The sequence below is a fragment of the Astatotilapia calliptera genome, chromosome 9 (assembly GCF_900246225.1).
Source record: "Astatotilapia calliptera chromosome 9, fAstCal1.2, whole genome shotgun sequence".
In the NCBI taxonomy this organism is placed as follows: domain Eukaryota; kingdom Metazoa; phylum Chordata; class Actinopteri; order Cichliformes; family Cichlidae; genus Astatotilapia; species Astatotilapia calliptera.
Window position 1 is genome coordinate 7563523 of NC_039310.1, and position 20427 is coordinate 7583949.

The following is a 20427-nucleotide window of genomic DNA, read 5'->3' on the forward strand; positions in this document are numbered from 1 at the left end:
TTGCTTTGAGGTAAGTTTTGTCAGTTGCATTTCTGTTTGTTACTCTGCAGCATCCCCTTTTCTTTTTGTTAAAAAGAACAAAGGAGAAATGATTTCCTCCATCCTTGAATAACAGCATGCACAATTTGATATTGCTGATGTAAAATATGCAAGATAGCAATTTTTAAATGTAGAATACAAGATAAATATATTTTTAACATGAATGTGAAAAGGGCAGCACGGTGGCACGGTGGTTAGCACTGTTGCCTCACAGCAAGAAGGTCCTGAGTTCAATTCCACCATCAGGCCGGGGTCTTTCTGTGTGGAGTTTGCATGTTCTCCCCGTGTTTGCGTGGGTTCTCTCCGGGTACTCCGGCTTCCTCCCACCGTCCAAAGACATGCAGCTTGTGGGGATAGGTTAATTGGATAATCCAAATTGCCACTAGGTGTGAATGTGAGTGTGAATGGTTGTCTGTCCCTATGTGTTAGCCCTGCGACAGACTGGCGACCTGTCCAGGGTGTACCCCGCCTTTCGCCCTATGACAGCTGGGATAGGCTCCAGCGCCCCCTGCGACCCTGAAAAGGATAAGCGGATGGATGAATGTGAAAAATATTGCTATTGTGCAAAAGATAACTGTCACCTACCTGTCTTGAAGATCTCGTATCGGATAGAGAAGCCTGCTCCGTGGGTCTCGTAGTCGGACACAAATTTGATGAAAAGCTGGTTTCCAGAAGAGACGACTGGAGAAGGGGCAATCTTTCCACAGTACTTCCCCACCAACTGACCGCTCTCATCGGTGCCATCTCGTACCTCCACATAGTCATATCTGAACAGAGAGGACACAAGGGCGGGAGTGTCAGTCCCACAATGTTGTATATGAATCATATTCTTTTTTGAGTCTAGTGTTTAGGTAATAAGGTTGAAAATCAGACTATTACTGCTATTATGTGCATGTGCACACATTCTCAGAGGACCACAGAGCAACACAACATACTGTGCAGGTTATGTAGTGGAAATAACACACTGTGTGCTAATGAGGTCTCAGGTTAAAACTCGGAGAACAGGTGGGCAGAGTTTGCTTTCATTATATCGGTGTTCAATGAGCACACACACACACACAAACGCGCGCACACACTGCAGAGGTTTTTCTGCTCCCAGCAGCACCGGGGTCAGATTTATGTAACTGCTTTAACTGGTGAACTTGAGCTGAACAGTTGTCTATCTGCTGTTTAACCACAGGATAACAGCCACAGTGAGCCTGTTCTATAACAGAATAAAACGGGACTCCAACGTAATTATATTTTGGCCTTTGGCTTAGATTGGTGTATAGAACGAGCAGGTGCTAAAGCTATTAAAACACACACACTCAGAGAGACACACACATGTACACACACTTGAACATCACATTCAAATGGAATTTCAGACCCACGGCTATTGAAGGGAGCAGCCACTTAATTGAGTCAGCGCAGAGTTTAGGAGTCGAAGAGGAAAACAGCTTTGAAATAGGACACACACACACACACACACACACACACACACACACACACACACACACACAGATTCTAGCATGTGAAACTTAAGTTGGTAGAGGAGAAATCAGAGTGCTTGGCAATCGGGGGTGGTCTAACTAGCCCCTGGTTATCTGTGGGTGCGAGTATTTTCAGGCACTTGTTAAAGGTGTACATTAAAAGCATTTGAGTTGCGGTTTTCACTCTAGTGCCTGCATATATGTGTTTGTGTGTGTGTGTGTGTGTGTGTGTGTGTGTGTGTGTGTGTGTGTGTGTGTGTGTGTGCAAGTTTGAACGATGTGCAGGGATGAGTTTTCCGTGCTGTGTTTTGACTGTGAGTGACAGATTGAGTGCTCCTCCAAAAGCAGATTTCAGTTCAGGTTTCCAACATTCCTAATTGCCCAGAACACGAATATCCTGCCAAGTTTTCCGCTCTCCAGGCCACTTACTGTGGATATCCATACCCAAACCACAAGGGCCTGTGGCACAGTTCCTCCATCTTAATCAGGAACCAGACGAATAAAATATAATTCACACATAGTACATTTAAAATAAAACAAAAAAATTGATATATGTGTGTGCAAGGCGCAGCGAGTGTGTGGTCACAATCAGTCGTGCACATGCTCTGTCTGTCTTCTTAGAAGAAAATATGTGCCTTCTGGCGAGCAGGAACTCTTTTCATAGTTTTCCTTGATTCCCAAATTACTGTCAAAACACCGGGGCTCCTTAGTGATTCCAAACTCCCTTAATGCGTGGGATTTTACACAAAAAGGCGATTTACACTTTGAATGATGGCGAGGGTGGACCAAATCCCTCAGGTGAGACCTCACATGTATCAACATGTACCCTTTGACACCTTTTTCTGCTAAATGGTTTACTTCACCTGCCTCAAATTTTTAAAAATGTTTTTGTAAAACAGGAATTGAATTACCAGCGGTGGTTTGGGATTAAGTGGGAAGGGGAGTGCCCGCCGGGTTTTCATATGCAAAACATTAAGGCGAGCAAGAGGGACTGGCATGTGAGAGGCGAGGACAGAGGGTAACTAACTGTGGAGCTGGACAGAAGTGTCAGCGCTACAAATTAGGTCTCCTGAGGCAGCGCGGTGGATGGATGGCTTCACTTGTCTTTCGGCTCAGATGGGGTGATCTGGGGTGATATGGAGCTGTCAAGACACACTGAGCCTTGTTCTTCTTCTTTCCTTTAAATCAGCGGTCCTCAACCTTTTTGCGCCACGGACCGGTTTGTGCCCGACAATATTTTCACGGACCAGGTGTCGCGGATAAATACAACAAAATAAAGCTAGTACCGGTACAGAAAAAAAAGAAGATCTATTCAAAACAAACGTGAAAAGACCCAGGAAAACCGAGTTAACGAAAAAAAAATGATAACAAAATAACGCTAAAAACTGATAAAAACCCTGAAAACCATACATTTCACACCCGAGTCTCACTCTCGCGGCCCGGCACCAAATGACTCACGGACCGGTACCGGTCCGTGGCCCGGGGGTTGGGGACCGCTGCTTTAAGTCTTTAGCGTGTCAGGTTAAAGGTTTGATACCAAGAAAGCAGCTGTCTGCCTGCCAACAGCCTTGGATAGCCAGATGTTTACACTCGAAATCTTTTTTCAGAATGACCCCACACACAGGCGACGTCACTGCATTACAACTGCCATCAAAATCTGACTGAAAAGATTGGGTTCACTTCATGTATTTTTAATATGTATTGTATTTATAACACCCTGTGGCTCTATAATATTTCTGAGGATGGGTGTGGTCCAGAGAGGTTGGCACATGGCTGCCCCTCCCTTAGCGTGGTTCTGCTGAACGTTGCTTCCTGTTAAAGGGAGTTTTTCCTTCCCATTGTCACCAAGTGCTTGCTTGTAAGGGGTCAACTGATTGATGGGGTTTTCTCTGTACTGTTGTCTTTGCCTTACAAAATAAAGCACCTTGAGGTGACTGATTTGGCACTATATGAATAAAACTGAATAGATTCTAAACTGATTGAGTCACCTGAGAAAACAGAGTTTATTTTCAAAAGTCTTACTGGCATAGGCATTTTCTTCATTTGAGTTTAACTCTTGACAGAAAGCTGCAACAATAAGATTTCTTCCCACTTTGTTTCGAGTCTACACACAATCAATTTCTTCTCTCCTCTACTCTCCTGTCCTCTCCTCTTGGTTCCCAGCTCACAAAAGAGAACATCAATCTTCCCATGGCCCTGCTCTGTTCTATCAGCAGACTTATAATTCACCTCAGAGCCTCTGTCTCTGCAGCTATCCCCCCCCACCTCCCTCCCCCACAACTGCCAAAAGCTGAGCATTGCCAGATGCCTAAAAAATTGATGCAGAGATGCATCACTGCGATGAAGAACGAAAGAAGAGCAAGCTGCAGTACAGCCGATTTTCTGCAACTGATTGAGTTTCTGTGTTTGCATGCATGCATGCATGCACACGCATACACACACACACACACACACACACACACACACACACACACACACACACACACACACACACACACACACACACACACACACACACACACGTGTGCAAGCTCAGCATTAGGCGTGTGAAAAGAAGCTAGACAACTAACTAACTAATGTTTTCATCTCATCAGCCCTCACAGACTGCCTTCTCACCCCTCCAAGCAAAGAGAGGAAAAAGCTTGTTTTGGACTTCTATTTTGATTCCGATCACACCGAGAAAAGCTGTTTACTGCATTTCCACCCTGGCACATCATCATCATCAGCTTGGATGGCCCTCGTGAAGACGGCGCAGCGGGAGCGAGACTGCAGATGGAAGAGAGAACACGCCCCGGGGGGTCCTCGCTGTGGAAGAGAACGCGAGAGGAGACCTCCTACTCCAAAATGTCTCTATTTGTTCCTAAATGACTGGTGCATCAGCCAGAACTCCAGCGGTTCTGCGCCACCGGGTCCTACATGCTCCGCTTCTCTAACAGAGAATCCATCCGGGCCCTTATCATCTGGAAGACATTACGGGAAACGCTTGGCCGAGCACTTTGACGCCTTCAGAAGTCACTCCTGTTGCCAGCTGTGTTAAATGCAGCTCTAATCTGCTACTCTAAACACCTGTGGGTGCTCACCTCTAGGGGCTAAGAATCCTGAGGGGGGGGGACAGAGGACAGTTAACAACTTTGATTTTAGATATTAAAGGCAGCACATGAACATGGCCTACTTATAAACCTCCCCATAGTTTTGGGGGGTTTGCCGCTTGTCTGCGTCCCACTGACCTGTCGAGCTAAACCCAGATTCCTCCTCCCAGGAGCCTTTGCGATGACCTTTTATGCTGCATCACTGCTGCTCTTGTTGTTATTCCCCATGACAATGCAATCTAGTTGAGCTGTGCACCTATTTATCTGTCTAGTCTGCTTTGGGCCTGGGTGGGCCTGCTAGCACACCACAACACACACAGATAATTACACACACACACAGTTAGCTGCCTACCACAGTGCTAATAGTGAAAACGGTTTGCCAATCCAGTGGGGAAATTAAAGGAAAAAAGAGAGGGAAAGAAGCGGTGGGTGGGTGCGGAGGTGGTGGTGGTAGGGGGGCAATGTAATTCTCAACGACCTTCGCTTCACCGACTCAAATATATTAGCCTGCCTTCTTTCTTCAGGCACAGAGAGAAAGCAATCCGCTAGTGTCAAACGAGAACATTAGCCCTCCTCACAAAGCTAAAGAGAAGGCGACAAACCACCGGCCTAACAATATAACAGTTATATTGCCTGAAGCTTTCCCATGGAAATAATCTGTCCTCCCTCTATAAATGTCTGCTTGATATGGTTCTACAAAAGCAATGCAATCTAAGGCAATGCAATAACACTATGACAGACTGTATAAGGCTCACACAATTGGTTAGATTTCTTAATCAGACCATTTATAAGCTCATGCTTGCTGCGGGAACCCCCCCTCAGAACAAGAGCTCTTTCTTTGCTATCGCCCCTTGCTTCAACTGCATAAAGAACAAATGCCTGACCTCCTTTCTCAAGCATTTCTCTGTCTGCAAGCTGACATGAAAACATGTCACCTATAACATGTAAAAACAGCTCTGGGGAACATAAGTGGAACTGGCTAAAAAGCAGACCTGGGACGGCTCTGCAGGACCCGGGGAGACTTAACAGGAAAACGGACCTTGTTGTAGGCTGTCAGAAAATTCCAGGCCCAGGGACTCAATGTATTAATGAGACTTGTCGAACAAACTGCCACTTGGGGTTTTGGTAAAACATTGTTAAGGTTTGAATAAGTGAGCGGGGGAGGGCAAAGATCAGTTGATCTCTGAGTTACTTTTTCCGAGCCTGGGGGCGGGACATGCCTCGCTCAAATAAAATGATCTGTCGTTCTCCACTTTCCATCCCTCACTGCATCCCCATTGCATGTGACATTCATTAACCTAAGCCTAGAATAACAGGTTCCATTTTTCCTTGGGCACCAGTCCAGCTTTAATGACCCTTGTGTCAGCTTGTAAGGAAGTAAGGAAGAAAAAATGAGGCCGTAAATGAAGCTTACGTCTTAATGTTCGCAGCTCAAAACATTAACCTTAATGAACTTTCTGACTTCAAGATTTCGATTGGAGGGAGATATCTAATTATTTAAACAGGAAAAAAATAAAAAACCACGGGGTTGTTTTAAGCTAATCTTAACTTCTCAAACCACAGAAAATTATTGCACGAGTTTAGGTTCTTGGAGCATGCCAGCACACCCAGTGGAATAAACCACCAGCCAATCAGGGCCGACGGCTTCAGAAGTGGTTCTCACTTGCGAGGGGCGGAGGGCATGATTGGTTAACTCGCCAACCATGCTTCTGTATAGATGGATGGAGATAAAAAAGATGGATGAAAAGTTGGATATTCCCCACCCAGATGGCCCAGCTGCAACCATCAATGGGCCTCTCTGGGTGTCACCCCCACACGGTTAGACGTATTTTTAGACGCTGTAGCTGTTTCGGATTTTGCAGCGGCCCTGGCCACACGTTCGTAAGCATATTCGCTTTCCTAAACTGCAATTATCATTAGCATTGATGGATTTAGCATGCTTCCATCCATTAGCTCTCCTAATTACACTGTCGAGAGATCTGCCATCGCCAACAATCAAATTAATGAATTTGGCTGTTTAGACTCAATTATTGCACACCCCCACCTCCCCACCCCTTCTGCAACAAGCACAATAATCCCTTATTCAGAAATATGAGCACCCAGACTGACAGGAGGGAGATTTCTGCCCCCGGGGGGGCTCCTTCCCCGCTTAGCACAGAGCAGGCTCACACTAATGTGAACTTAAGGGATGATGGGAGGAGACAAGAAACAAGTGGGGGAAATAAAACTGACCACAAAAGCTCCCACTGTTAGCAGGCTGTCTGAATTGCCTGTGCTCACCTCACAAGTGAGGCCCACTGCACTTTGAACCCTGGGGAAGTATGTTCAGCTGATTCGCTTTCTGCTCCTATGAGCCACTGACGTGCCTTCAAGGCCAAAACAGAGTTGTGCATATTTCCAGTAATTCTCCATGGACACACTTGGACTTTATTCCCTTACTGGAGCAATGAAGCATGACCAAACGGTCATAACTACTGACTATCTGTCAGTAGTTACCTTGTAGTTCCTTGTACTAGTGTGATACTGCTAATTTGGAGGTTTAGGCCTTTTAAGGTATTATTGAACCAAAAGTAAAACAGGTGGTTCTTTTTAAGTAATGCACTCAACAAGATTTGGTTTTAATGCATCTGAAAGTTAAGTCCTGCTCCAAGACAACTCAATGAGAAGAAAAATGTGGATGAAATGCAAAAAAAAAACAAAACCCTGATGACTTTCCCTTAAGTAAAGTATTAAAATAAGAATGAGCTGGGCTTTTTCCCACATATAACTCAACTATTTTCAAATATTCTCAATAAAAATGAAACTTTTTTTAAATGTTACATTTTTTATCAGGATGCAATAATGCTGTGAGCGGTGCTGCCAATATTTCCTTTCATAGTACACATTTTGTTATAATGAATATTGTGGGAATGAGTAACTACAATCAATTAGAAAACTGCCCATGGCAAAATGGGAACACACATTTAGCACACCCCCCCCCCCCCCCCCCTACTTAGTATGCTTGGGAAATGAATCTGTTTTGCATACAGCAAATACAGCATACATGCTTCTGAGTGCAGATCGGAGCGTTCGCACGCTGAATGTATGCGTTTCCAAATGAAGCGACCAAGCCTTTGGGGTAATTTCTTGAAACATTTCTTGGAAGTAAAGTAGCTATATCTGTTACGGCCTTATTATGTAGTCAGCTTGACTTGGAGCTATTATGAAGAACTATGTCAGCGATACACCGGCTCCTGAAAAGGTTTAACATAGACAAAACACAGTTAGAAACTGTGTGATATCATTTACAAAGGAACCAAAAAAGGCCGGCAGGAAATTAGTATAACATTTTTTTTTTTAAGTATGAAAAGAGAGCAACCAAAAAAAAAAATACAAAGGATGAAAAAGGTGTGTGATTTCTTAAAGATAGCAGAGAGAAAGACCGAGTGAGAGAGGGGAGAGGAGCACTCCAGTCCATTTCTGGGGCCATTACAGGAGGGAATGACTCCCATTTGTCCCACCTTGACATTTGAGAGGATCTCTGATTACACATGAGAGAGGGGCAGGCAGAGGTGAGCGAGGAGAGAGTCCTCCACAGGGGTCTGTGGCACGGCTCAGATGATACGCCGCTGTTACAACAATGAGAAGTCAAGGGTAAAAATAACAGGGCATCGGGAGAAAGGGGTGATGTGGCACAGCAGGGCCGACTTGGATACTGTCTTTTTTTAAGTGTGCTATCCCTGCCCTTCTTCTTGTCTCCTGCTCTACCCCACGGAGCACCTCGGTGACATAAGTACACGTGCACCCTGCTGGGAAGGAGGGAGCAAATGGGCCCTTTATTTGAACCTGTAATGAAGACTCGAAAATCCATAACCCTCAGCTGACAGGATATATGCTGGTTTAACATTTCATCTCTTTATATGGCTATAAGCAGGGGTCAAATATGTTGTTCAAGTGTGGGTATTCGAATCATCTCTAAACACAATTTAATTTAAGAGCACAAAGACTCGCGGTTCAATGCGCTTGAAACACGGAAACATGCCGTTTATTGCATATGAATGTTTCAATATGCAAAACACTTCATTGTTGTAAGCATGCTTGGAAAATCCCAAGACTGTACGCCTCTGCTTGTGTTGAAAAATTTCATGCAGACACAATGAAAAATGCCCGATTCCGTCTGATCTAACAATGCTAAAAATGACTACACCCTTGCGATCATTTGTTTCTTATCTTGTGTCATTGTGCTTGTAGCTAACTAAGTACAGTTATGGACAAACACTTTGAATTAAAAACATACCTTTTGAGAGTGGTACGTGGTATGGTGGTACACCGCTACTCAGAATATGACTTTCTAATGACTGACACTGGTGTTTGCACAATGCAGGAGAGACTATAACCATGACACTGATCCGAAGGGTCAAAGAACAATATCCTGTTTATTCATGTCGCAAAAGGGTGTGTGCATGTGTGTGTGTGTGTGTGTGTGTGTGTGTGTGTGTGTGTGTGTGTGTGTGTGTGTGTGTGTGTGTGTGTGTGTGGTTTGGGGTATGGGTTAGGGTGCTTGTTAGAGGACAAAGTATTACTAGATATCCTGTTCATGACTGGATGTGTAGGATGTACAGTACATGATTGGGGTCAGGCTTGCTGGAACCATGTGAAAAGAAGAGCATTCAAAAAAAGAAGGAGATAATTGTAAACAACTTTGTGCTAGTGACCCACTGAACTTCACATAGGACAAAAATCAGCTATGTGAGCTCTTCTTTGCTTCAGCTTTTATGGCCTGACAAGAAAAAAACAGAAGCAGAACCAACATCCAGCAGCATCTACAGAGGTAATCATCTATCTGCTTATAGCAGCGCTCCCTGTCGAGTAATGAGCATGCTGCTTTCAAAGAAGAGGCAGGAGGAACCTGACAAGGAGAGTTAAAAAAAGGAGGAAAGGAAGGGAGGAGGGGAGCTGAGTTTGAGGTCAGCTAGAGGTAAAGCCTTCGGGTGCTGTTCAAAACTCTCTTGCCTCTCCACAATGGACAGGAAGGGGAGAAAGAGTGCGGCGTGGGTGGGGTGAAGGTGTTGGTTGTGTTAAGAGGAAACAGCTGAGGGGAGATAGAGAAGTTCAGTTGGTGATAGAGGGAGTGGAGGACAAGCCAGAAAAGAGAAAAGCAAAGCATGCAAACAGCTGATACAGGTGCCAGCACGAATCCAGTAAAAAGGTCAGTGGCGTGAGTTCTTACACATGGCTCAGCAATGCTTAGGATGCTTGAGGGCAATGGTAATAATAACTGCACCGGGAATTATTCAATTAAATAGCCCATCCATCCCCACTGACAATCTCCCTCCTCTTCCCATTCTCTGTCCTCCCTGGAGTGGGTCAGAGAGCAGTCTGGGCAGGGTACTTCATGACCCGGTCATCTGGCTGGACATCTAGTCACTTGGCTGGGAGCAGGACAGAACTGTGAACATGTGAACATTCCCCCTCCCCCGTGGAGGACTGGGACTGTGTCCTCTTCGGTATGAGCGACCGATTTAAAAAAGAACAAACTACACCTGACCTCAGACTCGAGACAGCACAACCTGAATTTCTGAATGTTAACAGGAAGAGGAAGGAAGTGAGAAGAGGAAGAAAATAAATGAGGGAAGTGTTTCTACGGTTGGGACATATGTTTGCACAGTGAGGAGATCAGGCGATGCCAGATTCGGGGCAGTTTCCTTTCAATGTAAACCAGCCCTTGGATGGAAAAGCTAATGTTTAAATCCTCGTACTTTATTTCACTTTGACAACTGCATTGTTCCCAGATTGTGCAAAGAAGTCAGATTTTCCAACGATGCAGCACTCTGAAAGCCAACCGGGCCGTGCTGTGAGGGCCACACGCCAAGCAGTGCATCTCTTACGTGGCGATGGGCAGAGAGGCTGAATTCTTGGCATTGCAGAGCTGATTTAAGTGCTGATGACCGGCCAGCTTCTGCCAACATTTGGAGGGCAAGGTGAGTCCTCCATTTACTTGCCTGACAATTGAACGTTACCGTCGAGCTGGATTAGCTGCATTATTTCCCCCTGCTTTCTGGTAAAGCCTGCGGGTGATAGACATACGTATAAGAGAGGGGCCTCCTGGTTGGTTATCCCCTCATGAGCGAGGGTCATGCTGGCGCCAGACACCCCAGCTACTTATATTACTTATAGTGCTACCCTACTGAGATAACACCACAAATGATTGCTGCTAGGCCAGATATAAAGGCCGTTTTTACAATTACCACCAGCTAACAAAAGAAATACACTTGTGAGGAAAAAAATGTAATAGTGGTCATAATAAAAAAAAGAAAGAAAGACCACAACTACTCTTGCCAATTTAGTGAGGGGAGATCAAGCAAAGAGCAAACAAAGCGAGGGATTGTGAGTGGCTCTAACTCAATCAGGGAGCAGTGGGGTACCGCCCCATCAATCACTGTCTGCTTGCTGCCCTCGCCGAATCACGCTGAGTTGAGTGGTGAAGAACCACCAGAGAGCCAACAACCCACTGTGGCGCAAACACAGTGACCGAAAATGACCCCAGGGATCTATCTGGGGGCCCTTGGCTTCCTATTTCCTACCTACCTACCTACCTACCCTCTCACCCACTGCAAACAAACTTTACCTTAAGAGAACCCCCTCTGGAGACTTTGGCTTGATTGTCTGAATAGAGAGCCCTGTGGTCGCCGAGACCACCCCCTCCCACCTGCTGCTCCTTGTGGATCTGTACGCACCGTGGCGTTAGGACAACAAACAAGCTGAGCAGGCCACATCAATCAAAATCACGGGCCCCCTTTCAAGGTCTTTACCACTGAGTGAAACGTGTCTGACAAGCCCGGCCACGCAGCATTAAAGCGTCTAGAAGTCCCTCGTCTATTCAACTAAAGGGCCTCCTCTCCTTCCTTTTCTCCTCTTTTTCTTACATTTTCTTACAGTTAATAGATGTAGAGAGCCGAGATTACCAAATGTTCTCCTGTAATCAGGAGTCGCTCTATTCGGCTCCCTTTTTTTCTTACAATCTGTTTTGGATAAAGAGGTTGAAAAAAAAGCATAAGGCTGACATATCTAAGCTGTGTGGGCCGCAGCTCCACTCCACAAGAAACTTCCATATAGGGGAAGCTTGTACTGGGTTGGAAAGAAGAAAGAAAGAGCTGAGCAGTGTGCCAGGAGCAGCTTAGGGATAGTAGACCCTGGCAAACACAAGGAGCTCACTCCCACACTGAGATGACAAACAAAACGGGCAGACATGTGAGACGCTGATGCTTTTGTGCTGTCACAGATATGTGACTGCTGACTTGAAATCTGGAGGTTTGTTCATGAGCCCGGAGCTTGTCGTCTCCCTTCCCCCCCCCCCTCTTTCCCTTCCCTCCCTCCTTCCCTCATCCCTCCTTTCTCCCCTTCTCCTCTGCCGTGAAGTGGACCTGCCTCCTGCTGTGAGGCAGAGTGGCTCACCTCCCGGTTGTGGTTAGGTTGTTGTGCATGAATCAACGTGGTGACAGAGCAGCAGGGAGGATGGCAGATGCCACGGCCAGAAAGCTTTTCAATCAGACTGCCCTTCCAAGCTGCTGCCAAGGTGAAACACTTCACCGGTGGATGAAAAAAAAGACCCTGAACCCCACGGTCACTCTCACTCGCTCGCACACGCATACATGTGCGAGCACACATGTGCCCAGACCTACTTTAATCCCGCTCATTAGCTGGGGAGTAAGCCCTCCATGTTTAAGAGAGATGAACAAGGGGAAGAAAGAGAGTAATGAGAGTGAAGGTCAGTGGTTTTCTGATGCAACATCTCTGTCTGCTGTCTGTTCTGCTCTGCCCTCCTGTTAATTAACTGCGGCTTTCATTTGCTTTTTGCTTTAAAGGCTCACCTGCCTCATTAAGAGTTGCGTTTTTTGCACCGAGAACACTCGTCTGGGGAAGTTCTTTTTTTGAATCCTTGCTGGCAAAATAAGGCTCCGTATAATTACAGTGAAGTCCAAACAAGACACATTCAAAGTGGATTGCCTGCTCTTTGAGATGCTGCTGACAAGCTTTTTTTTTTTTTTCCTAAGGCGCAGTGTTTCAATGTAATTTCGCCTCTGATTTGATTTCCATTGTTATGAGCTGTAGGAGTCTGTTGCTGCAGAGAATATCAGGTGCACAATTTGAGCTGCCTTTGTCAAAGCCGCTAGTTAAAAGAAGCGGTGTCGCCCTACGCACTCCATTTTGCAGCGCCGATTTCACGGTGCCAATTTGACCTCCCCTACCCCCACCCCACCCCAGCATGGATGCTTCAGTGACATGCACTTAAAAAAAAACACACATAAAGAACAGAGTGACAGCAGAAATAAATGCCCTCTAACAGGCTGTAAGTATCTCTAATAATCCATGTCAATTTAGAGACCCAACTGGCAGCACTGTGGATCACAGCGCCTCCTTTCAGAGTTACCACCGCCACCACCACATCACCACCTGCCAACAGAACATTTCTGTTGCATTCCTGTTTTTTTTTCCCGTTTTAATTATTTTCCTCTGACGGCTACTAAACAAACAGTCCACCTGTGGTCCTTTGCCTGCAGTTACCTTGCACAGCCAGTTTTGAGAAGAATAAGCAACACTTGTTGCACGTATGAGCTGTAGTGTCAGAGCAGCGTTTTGTTGTTGTTTTTTTTAACTAACTTTTTGTATTTGCTTAACTGAAGTCTTTCCCTGCACAAAAGACACTGGTGCTCAGGGGAAAATGAAAGCAACAATGCTGGAAAAACAGCAGAACAGCTTCAGGGACTGCGACACTCAAGCACCAACACAAGGGCTGGTTGTTTCAAGGTGTTGCAGCCCTCTTCCAGAGACCACGCGGGGAAAAGCAATGCATGTGTGTTTTGGATCTCATAAGATTTGATTTTTCGTGCTATGATAACTTTGTATTTTTTCCATCCATTTTCATGTGAGCATCAGAATTAAGTACGAATCTAGTAAATGTTATGTTTGTTTGTTTTTTAATGAGGAAATCATAGTACAACTTGTATAGAAAATAGAAGCATTCCTCTCATGTGGTGGCCCTCTGTGCAGGCTTGTGCCTTGGCATATGCCACATCCATTTTTTGCGCCTCGCCTGCAGCTGCAAGATAAGTTACAGAGTGATTGTGAGGTGGGTAATCAAAACAAGCAAGCAGCAGCTAAGATTAAGGGAGGAGCCCTTGTCCCCCACCACCACCAGCCGTGAAGCTCTGCTGGTCTTTATACTGTAGCTGCTGTGTGCTATTAAGGCTGGAATGGTAACAAGGGAATTAGGGAAAGTGGCCAAGAGGATCTTGTCCCTAAATCCCCTTCTGTCCTCCACTCTCACTTCCTAGAAACAGGTGGCAGTTACCTTTGTTGGACACTGTGCCCATGTTGAGTGGAGTTAGTGGGATTCCACATGACAAAGAAAGAGCCATGGTTACAGGGTCAGTTAATACCCCCACCCCCCACTTCCCCAAGTTCCTGTCACCTCTGGAGCTCTGACTTGGTCTCCATGCCACAAGGGGTAGGATGCCTATTATAAAAGGGACATAACAGAGAATGTTTGTCTTCCCAGCAGGCCAAGCAGCTCTGTGTGTGTGTGTGTGTGTGTGTGTGTGTGTGTGTGTATGTGTGTGTGTGTGTTGTCAGGGGTGGGCATAAGGACAGAAAAAGGAGAAAATTATAATTAAAAAAGGAAACTTTTCCAAGCTTACAGGCACCTGAAGATTTGAGGGGGAGCTCGATGACTTTTGAACTTTGTGTTGAGGTGGGATGTTTTCGATCTCACGCACAAAGAGCTGCTCGAGAAGGCATTCCTTGAATATCTCCTCCGCTTAGTACCATCCTGTAATACGTGTCATCTGAACCCCTCCTCATGCTACTCTGCACGTTGGAATTTCAGCAAGGTCTCAGGAAAATACCAGGGAAAGGCAAAGAAAGAGGAGGCTGTGTCTCCTTCTCGTTTTTATCCCTCTCTCTGTTCTAGCATGACTTCGACTAGCTTACAAACTGCAAGGGAGCTCTCAGTGAGCTGAAGACAGAAGAGCTTTTTTGGAGGGGGTTTGTTTTCTTGCTTTTTTTTGGTTTGGTCAGCAAATCCAATGCTATCAATGATTCATAATGTTGTCAGGAGTACATCATATCTCGAGAAAGTTGGCTCCCCTCCTCGACTCAGCAAGAAAGTAGGAGGAGGAGGAAGAGGAGGAGGTGGAAAGAACAGCCTCCAGCTTCAGATGAAATATTTCTAGATCTTGGTTTAGATGAGTTTAAAACTAGAAACATTCACCAGATTTACTTGAATCTCACAAAATAATAATAATAATGATGATGATGATGACACGAGTCTGTTAATCAAATATAAAACCTTCCCATCGCTTCTTTAGATCCATCTCCACTTATACCTCCCCACGACAGAGCTAGTGGAGCCAGATGAGCCTGACAGGCCTTATCAGATAACCGTGAATAAAGAGAGAGAATAGGTGCGCGGAGCAAAAGCATATCTGTTTACTCCAGCTTTTCACTCCAGCTAAGCTCGCTCATTCCGACGACTTTCAGATCGAATTGACTTCAAATATTTGCCTTGATGCGGGCTGCGCCTTTGCCTCAAACTTCATTAGCTGCGTGAGGCAAGTGAGGGCAGCTCCAGCTCCCCCCAACCCCCGCCCCCATGAAAAACTCCACTCTGTGAAAGTCTACAACGGTGCGTGAAAGGTAAACACGTTCTGCATTCAGAATCGCAGGGCTCACTTAGTCGCCTTATCTCCGTGATGAAGTGTTTTCCTCCTCCAGCTCGCAGGATACAGGCCCCTGCACTTCCCCAAACAAACCTGTCAAGGGGAGCGAGCACGTGCAACAACAGCAGCAGCAGCACGGCAGCCAGGCTCCACTCACAGGGAAGGCTGTTTTTCTTTTCTTTTCCAGGAGCACCACTTTGAGTGCTTCTTGTTTAGTTTGCTGATAAGACCCATGTTGGAGAACATGTGGTGCATGTGTGTTCCATTTGCCCACTAATTAGATTGCAAGGCAGTGCACTGAAGCATGCATTGTAACCCCACCGCCTCCACCTCCACCCACTCTGCAGGTCCATCAGATAAGGAAGCCATTCTGGGCTCTCATCAGTTTCCATTATGTAAAGGGTTGACTTGGTGAGTGGGGCTCCAAGAGGGGCTCTGATGGCTCAACACAAATCGCACCCAACCCAACTACTGTCTGCAGATACATGAGTCACTTATGTTCCCTCACTTATAATCAAGTTACCCATGGACATTGCCATGTCAGCTATTAGGCCAGCAATCAGCCTTCACGTTGCACAGTGCCATAGTTTTGAAATTAAGGAGGGTGGAGTGGAGTGTGTGTGTGTGTGTGTCTGTGTAGAATATGTTACGAAGTAGAAGCAAAGTCCCATGAAAACCACTCCATTAACAGCATTAAAAATGAAACGGCACACCGGGTTAAAAATAGGAAAAAAGCTGTGGGTTAGGCTGACCCCATTTTCAGGTGCAATCTCTGTGAGGCCCACATGAATCAGAGAATGACTCAAGTCATCTGTTAATTTTTTCTTTCTCCTCAGGACAAGCAGGTTATAGCCTCCTAACCACTGCAGACTGAGTCTTCTTCAAACGTAATGAGAAGCAAAAGAAAATCAGAAGCAGCAACGAGGCGCTCCTGACACCCACTGCACAACATTCATTTGCTGACAAATGTATGAGCGACCGGTTAACTGGAAACCACCAAATTTGTGGCTGCTAAATGAAAGAGCAGTGCTAATTTGCAAATGACACATCAGTGGCTCACTAAGCTCAATGTCCTCCCTCCTTTCAAAAAAAAAAACCTTCCTTGCTCCCACAGCAACTCTATTCTCCTTGCTGCATGTGTTTAGACACAGGAAATTCATTCCTGACTAATTTGATTAACATAAGCATTGTCACTGCTGCCCCTACTCCTACTCCAGTCCCTTCCTCACTCTCAGTTTCTAACTAAGGACCTCAGACAGCTTAATGGCCTCCCTGGTGCTGAAATCGAACCCAAAAGAAGTGTCAAAGGAGCACCCACACTCCAAAGGACACCAGCATCTGCACTAAAACCCTGTCAGCAGTAAAGAAAGGCTAAAGTGGGATTTAAATCTGGGATTAAAATAAATAAATAAATAAAAGAAGCCTGTAAGCGTATACACTGGGGCCAATTCAAGGAGCACAAAAGAAAGTGTAGGGTCCAGGTTTTGGGTGGAGCGCAGATACAGTAACAGGATCCAGCAAAGCCCTCTACTCTCTGGAGCCCTGCAGCGTAAACAAACAGCTGAGACAGAGACAGGGCAGAGGCACCGACACACGTGCACACACACACACACATACACACAAAACACCACATCACACACAATCAGACTGAGGCAGTCTGCCCAGGCAAGGCTCACCTCAGGGCACCCACACTGACACTGGCTCATCACATTACTGTCTGTCTCTGGTTTCATCGGCTTAAACTATCTATCTGAAAACAGCTTAGCCTTTTTGCTGGATGCAACAGCTCACAGCTTACAGGTCAAATAAGGATCGGTAAGTAACCGTCGCTGAGAGCGCCACCTTAAAAGAGTGTTTTCAGTAAGTTTGGGGTGAGGTGGAGGGGCACTAGTGAAAGTAAATTTTAAAAAATCCCATGTCAGCCAGATAATTTCACTTTGTTCTGACTTTATTAAAGTGGTTGTCTAATTAAAACAAGCTGTTTTTAATGCAATCGCTTCTTTTTCTTTCTTTGTTTAGAAAGTAATTGGATTTCGAGTCACTGGTTTACTGCTCAGACACTTTTAATAGACATTCTTTTTTTCATGCAGTGCAGAAAGTAGCCGCAATTAAATGCCTCTGCTGAGGTTTTGGCCTCTTCAATCCCCTCCACTTCCCCCTTCCCCTCGCTCTGTCTTCTGCAGAAACACAGCAGTTCAAATCAGTATTAAATGCTGGTGACTTCACTCCACAAAGATGAAAATCAAGGACATTCCAAAACCAAATGGCAGGAGCGAGACATTCCTACTCCCCTATGTAGTGCCAGACCTGGATTACAATAACACAGTTTTCACTGAACCCACCTCCGACACTAGATGGCGCAGTTTCATGAGCAATAGACATGAGGGGAGAGGAGGAGTGGGATTCAGACTGGCGTTATAGACAGCACTGTAACAGTGCCTGTACATCAAATATAAATAAACATAAATCTGTAGGTGCTTCTTCCACCGCCAACAGAATGAAAGCACACATTTACTGTTTTTGGCAGAGGTCTCACTGTTTTTTTTTTTTTTTTAATTCCCTATCTTTCGATCAAATTGGGGCCCCCGGGGACAAAATCTGCCTGAATGAACGAGCGTTTGTATTTGCACATGTGTTTTTCATAGAGAAGAAGCGCGGTGCACGTACTTGCACTCCCTGTCCTCCAGATCAAAATGCGGATTGAAGTTGATGAGGATCCGCTGGTGAGGACCAGGCGCCGAGATCACCCACACGCATCTCTGAGAAGGGGGATAAGACGTGGGGTATCCGGGCGAAGTGAGGTAGTTGGCGGTTGAGATTCTGATGTTGCCTCCACATTTATCTGGAGCGGGGAGGGGAGAGAAAATAAAAGAGAAAAGTTCTTAAAGGATACGGAAACAAACGAGAGTGATACATCACTGGCAGCTCAGAGAGACACAATAGTTTGGACTACTACAGCGAGCTTTACAAGACCATTTCTTTCACACACAACACACTGTAGACAAATCATCTTCTTCTTATAAATAACGTTTTGGTGTAAGCGTGGAGCGAAAATGTTGTTCCACAAAACCAGACCGCTGCTCTGCGAGATGTTGCAAACATGCTTATCTATCTGTAGAGTGGAAAAAATAATCATCTTTTACCAGATTGCGACTCTGCAGTGAGGGTTAGTCAACAGCAGAATAACGCAGTGATGGAAAATTATCAGTAACGAGCGAGTGAAATTCACTTAGTCGTTAATTTCATGCTGTGACATGCACACGCTTAAATTACACTGCCACACATTACGAGGGGAAAATGATAAGCCTTTGCTGACTGATCCATATAACACAAAGGACCGAACAAGAAGACGCCCTTTTATTATTTACTGTTTATTTATTTTTATTATTTGCAGTCATTCTCCTTTAATCTTGCATATAAAAGTACCCCCTCGTTAAAAAACAAAGTTCCTTTTGCTTTTATTTCTGTGTTATAAAAGCTCATGTGTGCTTTCCTAACGCATTCCCCCTCCGAAGTCTTTCACAGCGGAAAATAAAAGCTGAAGTGAAACAGAACCTCCGAGAATAGAAACCGGGAAAGTTGTGCAAGCCGAGCGTTTGGGCTGACTTTTTGAACTTCATCCTGACTTAGAAATTCTTTACCAGGAGCACAAGAACCCGGGTGCCCTAAAAAAAGTAGTTGAATTGGTTTAAAAACTGCTTAATTGTTGGAATTAAGTCTTTTAAAAAATATCTGCAAAGAAAGCAAGTATTCAGGAGTATTTTAATGGAATTTGGTAGAAAATATTTGAACGGAAACAAGGTAACAACCCTAACGCGCTGGACAACAGGAATATCAAAGAGATCCCATAAATACAAGTGAAATCATATAGCAGTAAAAACGGTTTTAACGAAGGCTACAGATAAGTGTCAGTGAAGTCACTTTACTAAGTCTGTGTGGAAATAATATCAGAGGGGTTTTCTTTAGGCGTTGGTAGAATGAGCAGGTGAGCGCCTTGTGAGTTTGCCCGGAGATCAGCGAGGGCTAATCTTTAGAAAAAACACCGGGATTAGTAGCTTTGCAGTGTACATAAAATCTGTATTTATAGAGAGATCAGATGTCACACTTACCGTTTTTGAAAGCCTTGGCCACCGAGAGGATTCCCATAAACAGGATAAAGACTAATCCACAATGCATCCTTGTTTTATCACCAGGAAAAAAAAATAAAATTACGTGTATATAGATATAAAAAACAAAAACAAAAATCCTCTGAAAATAAACTCCTCCAGAAGATGTTTTTTTCCTCAAGGGAAAGTATTCTTCTCTCCACTCTGTCCAACAAATAAAGCTGAAGTGTCTCTTAACGAAGTTAGGAGTGATCTGAGTGCGGGCTCAGGTCGCTGGCATCCTGTCATTCAGCTCCGGTTTCCTCTCGCCTGCGCCGTCTGCTCTCCACTCTCCAGTGCCGACCTTGCCATATCCTCTCCAAAAGAAGCCAGAGCGCAAGGCGGACGAAGAATCAGCCACTCCAACCCTGTCTTTTGCGTCCTTGGCCCTTCAGAAGGTGCCCGGGAAGGATGTAATCCTTGGCTGTGGAGTGCACAAAAAACAAAACAGCACAAACGTGAGAGGTGAGCAGACTATGAAAGCGTGTCGCCTCCGTGCGCACTGGACATTCCCCAAAAGTGTCTAAAAGCGCCTTATCTGACACAATTAAGACTCCGAAGGCACGGGTACACCCCTTTCCCCCAAATTGTGACCCGCTTTGCTTCAATAGGCTTAGAGTAGAGAATGGGAGAGGTTGGTGATTGGCTTGATTACAAATAGCCAACCTATGTCTGAGAGTCTTTATAAGTAAGGAGAGCGGCACACTGAGTGTCAGAGCACCAGCGGTCCGTTAAGTGACACTACTCTCTCTCTCTTGCTCTCTCTCTCCCTTTTACTTACTCACGCTCTCTTCCGCTCTCTGTGACAACAAGCAGTCTGACATTAATGCAAAACGTAGCGACACAACACTACCCCCCCCCCCCCCCCCCCCGCAACTATCTGAGATCTCGCCATAAACAACAGCAGCAGCAGCGGCAGCAGAATGCTACTCCTGGAGGACAAGCTACCACTCAAGCCTGGATTTTAGGCTGTATTGTAGAGGGCATT

General features: G+C 45.3%; 1 protein-coding gene across 2 annotated transcripts in view; it reads right to left on the reverse strand.

Moving 5' to 3' along the window:
- Positions 1-19656, reverse strand: part of nrp1a (neuropilin 1a) — a 59196-nt gene extending 39540 nt beyond the window's left edge. The window contains exons 1-3 of one of the 2 annotated variants that reach the window (XM_026179153.1): positions 19404-19656; positions 17962-18136; positions 625-806 (exon numbers count right to left, since the gene is read on the reverse strand). In XM_026179153.1, the coding sequence (XP_026034938.1) occupies positions 625-806; positions 17962-18136; positions 19404-19470 (424 nt within the window). In that variant the 5' untranslated portion in view covers positions 19471-19656. The remainder of the gene's footprint in view (positions 1-624; positions 807-17961; positions 18137-19403) is intronic. The other variant, XM_026179152.1, reaches the window with a different exon arrangement.
- Between the last annotated feature and the right edge of the window lie 771 nt (positions 19657-20427).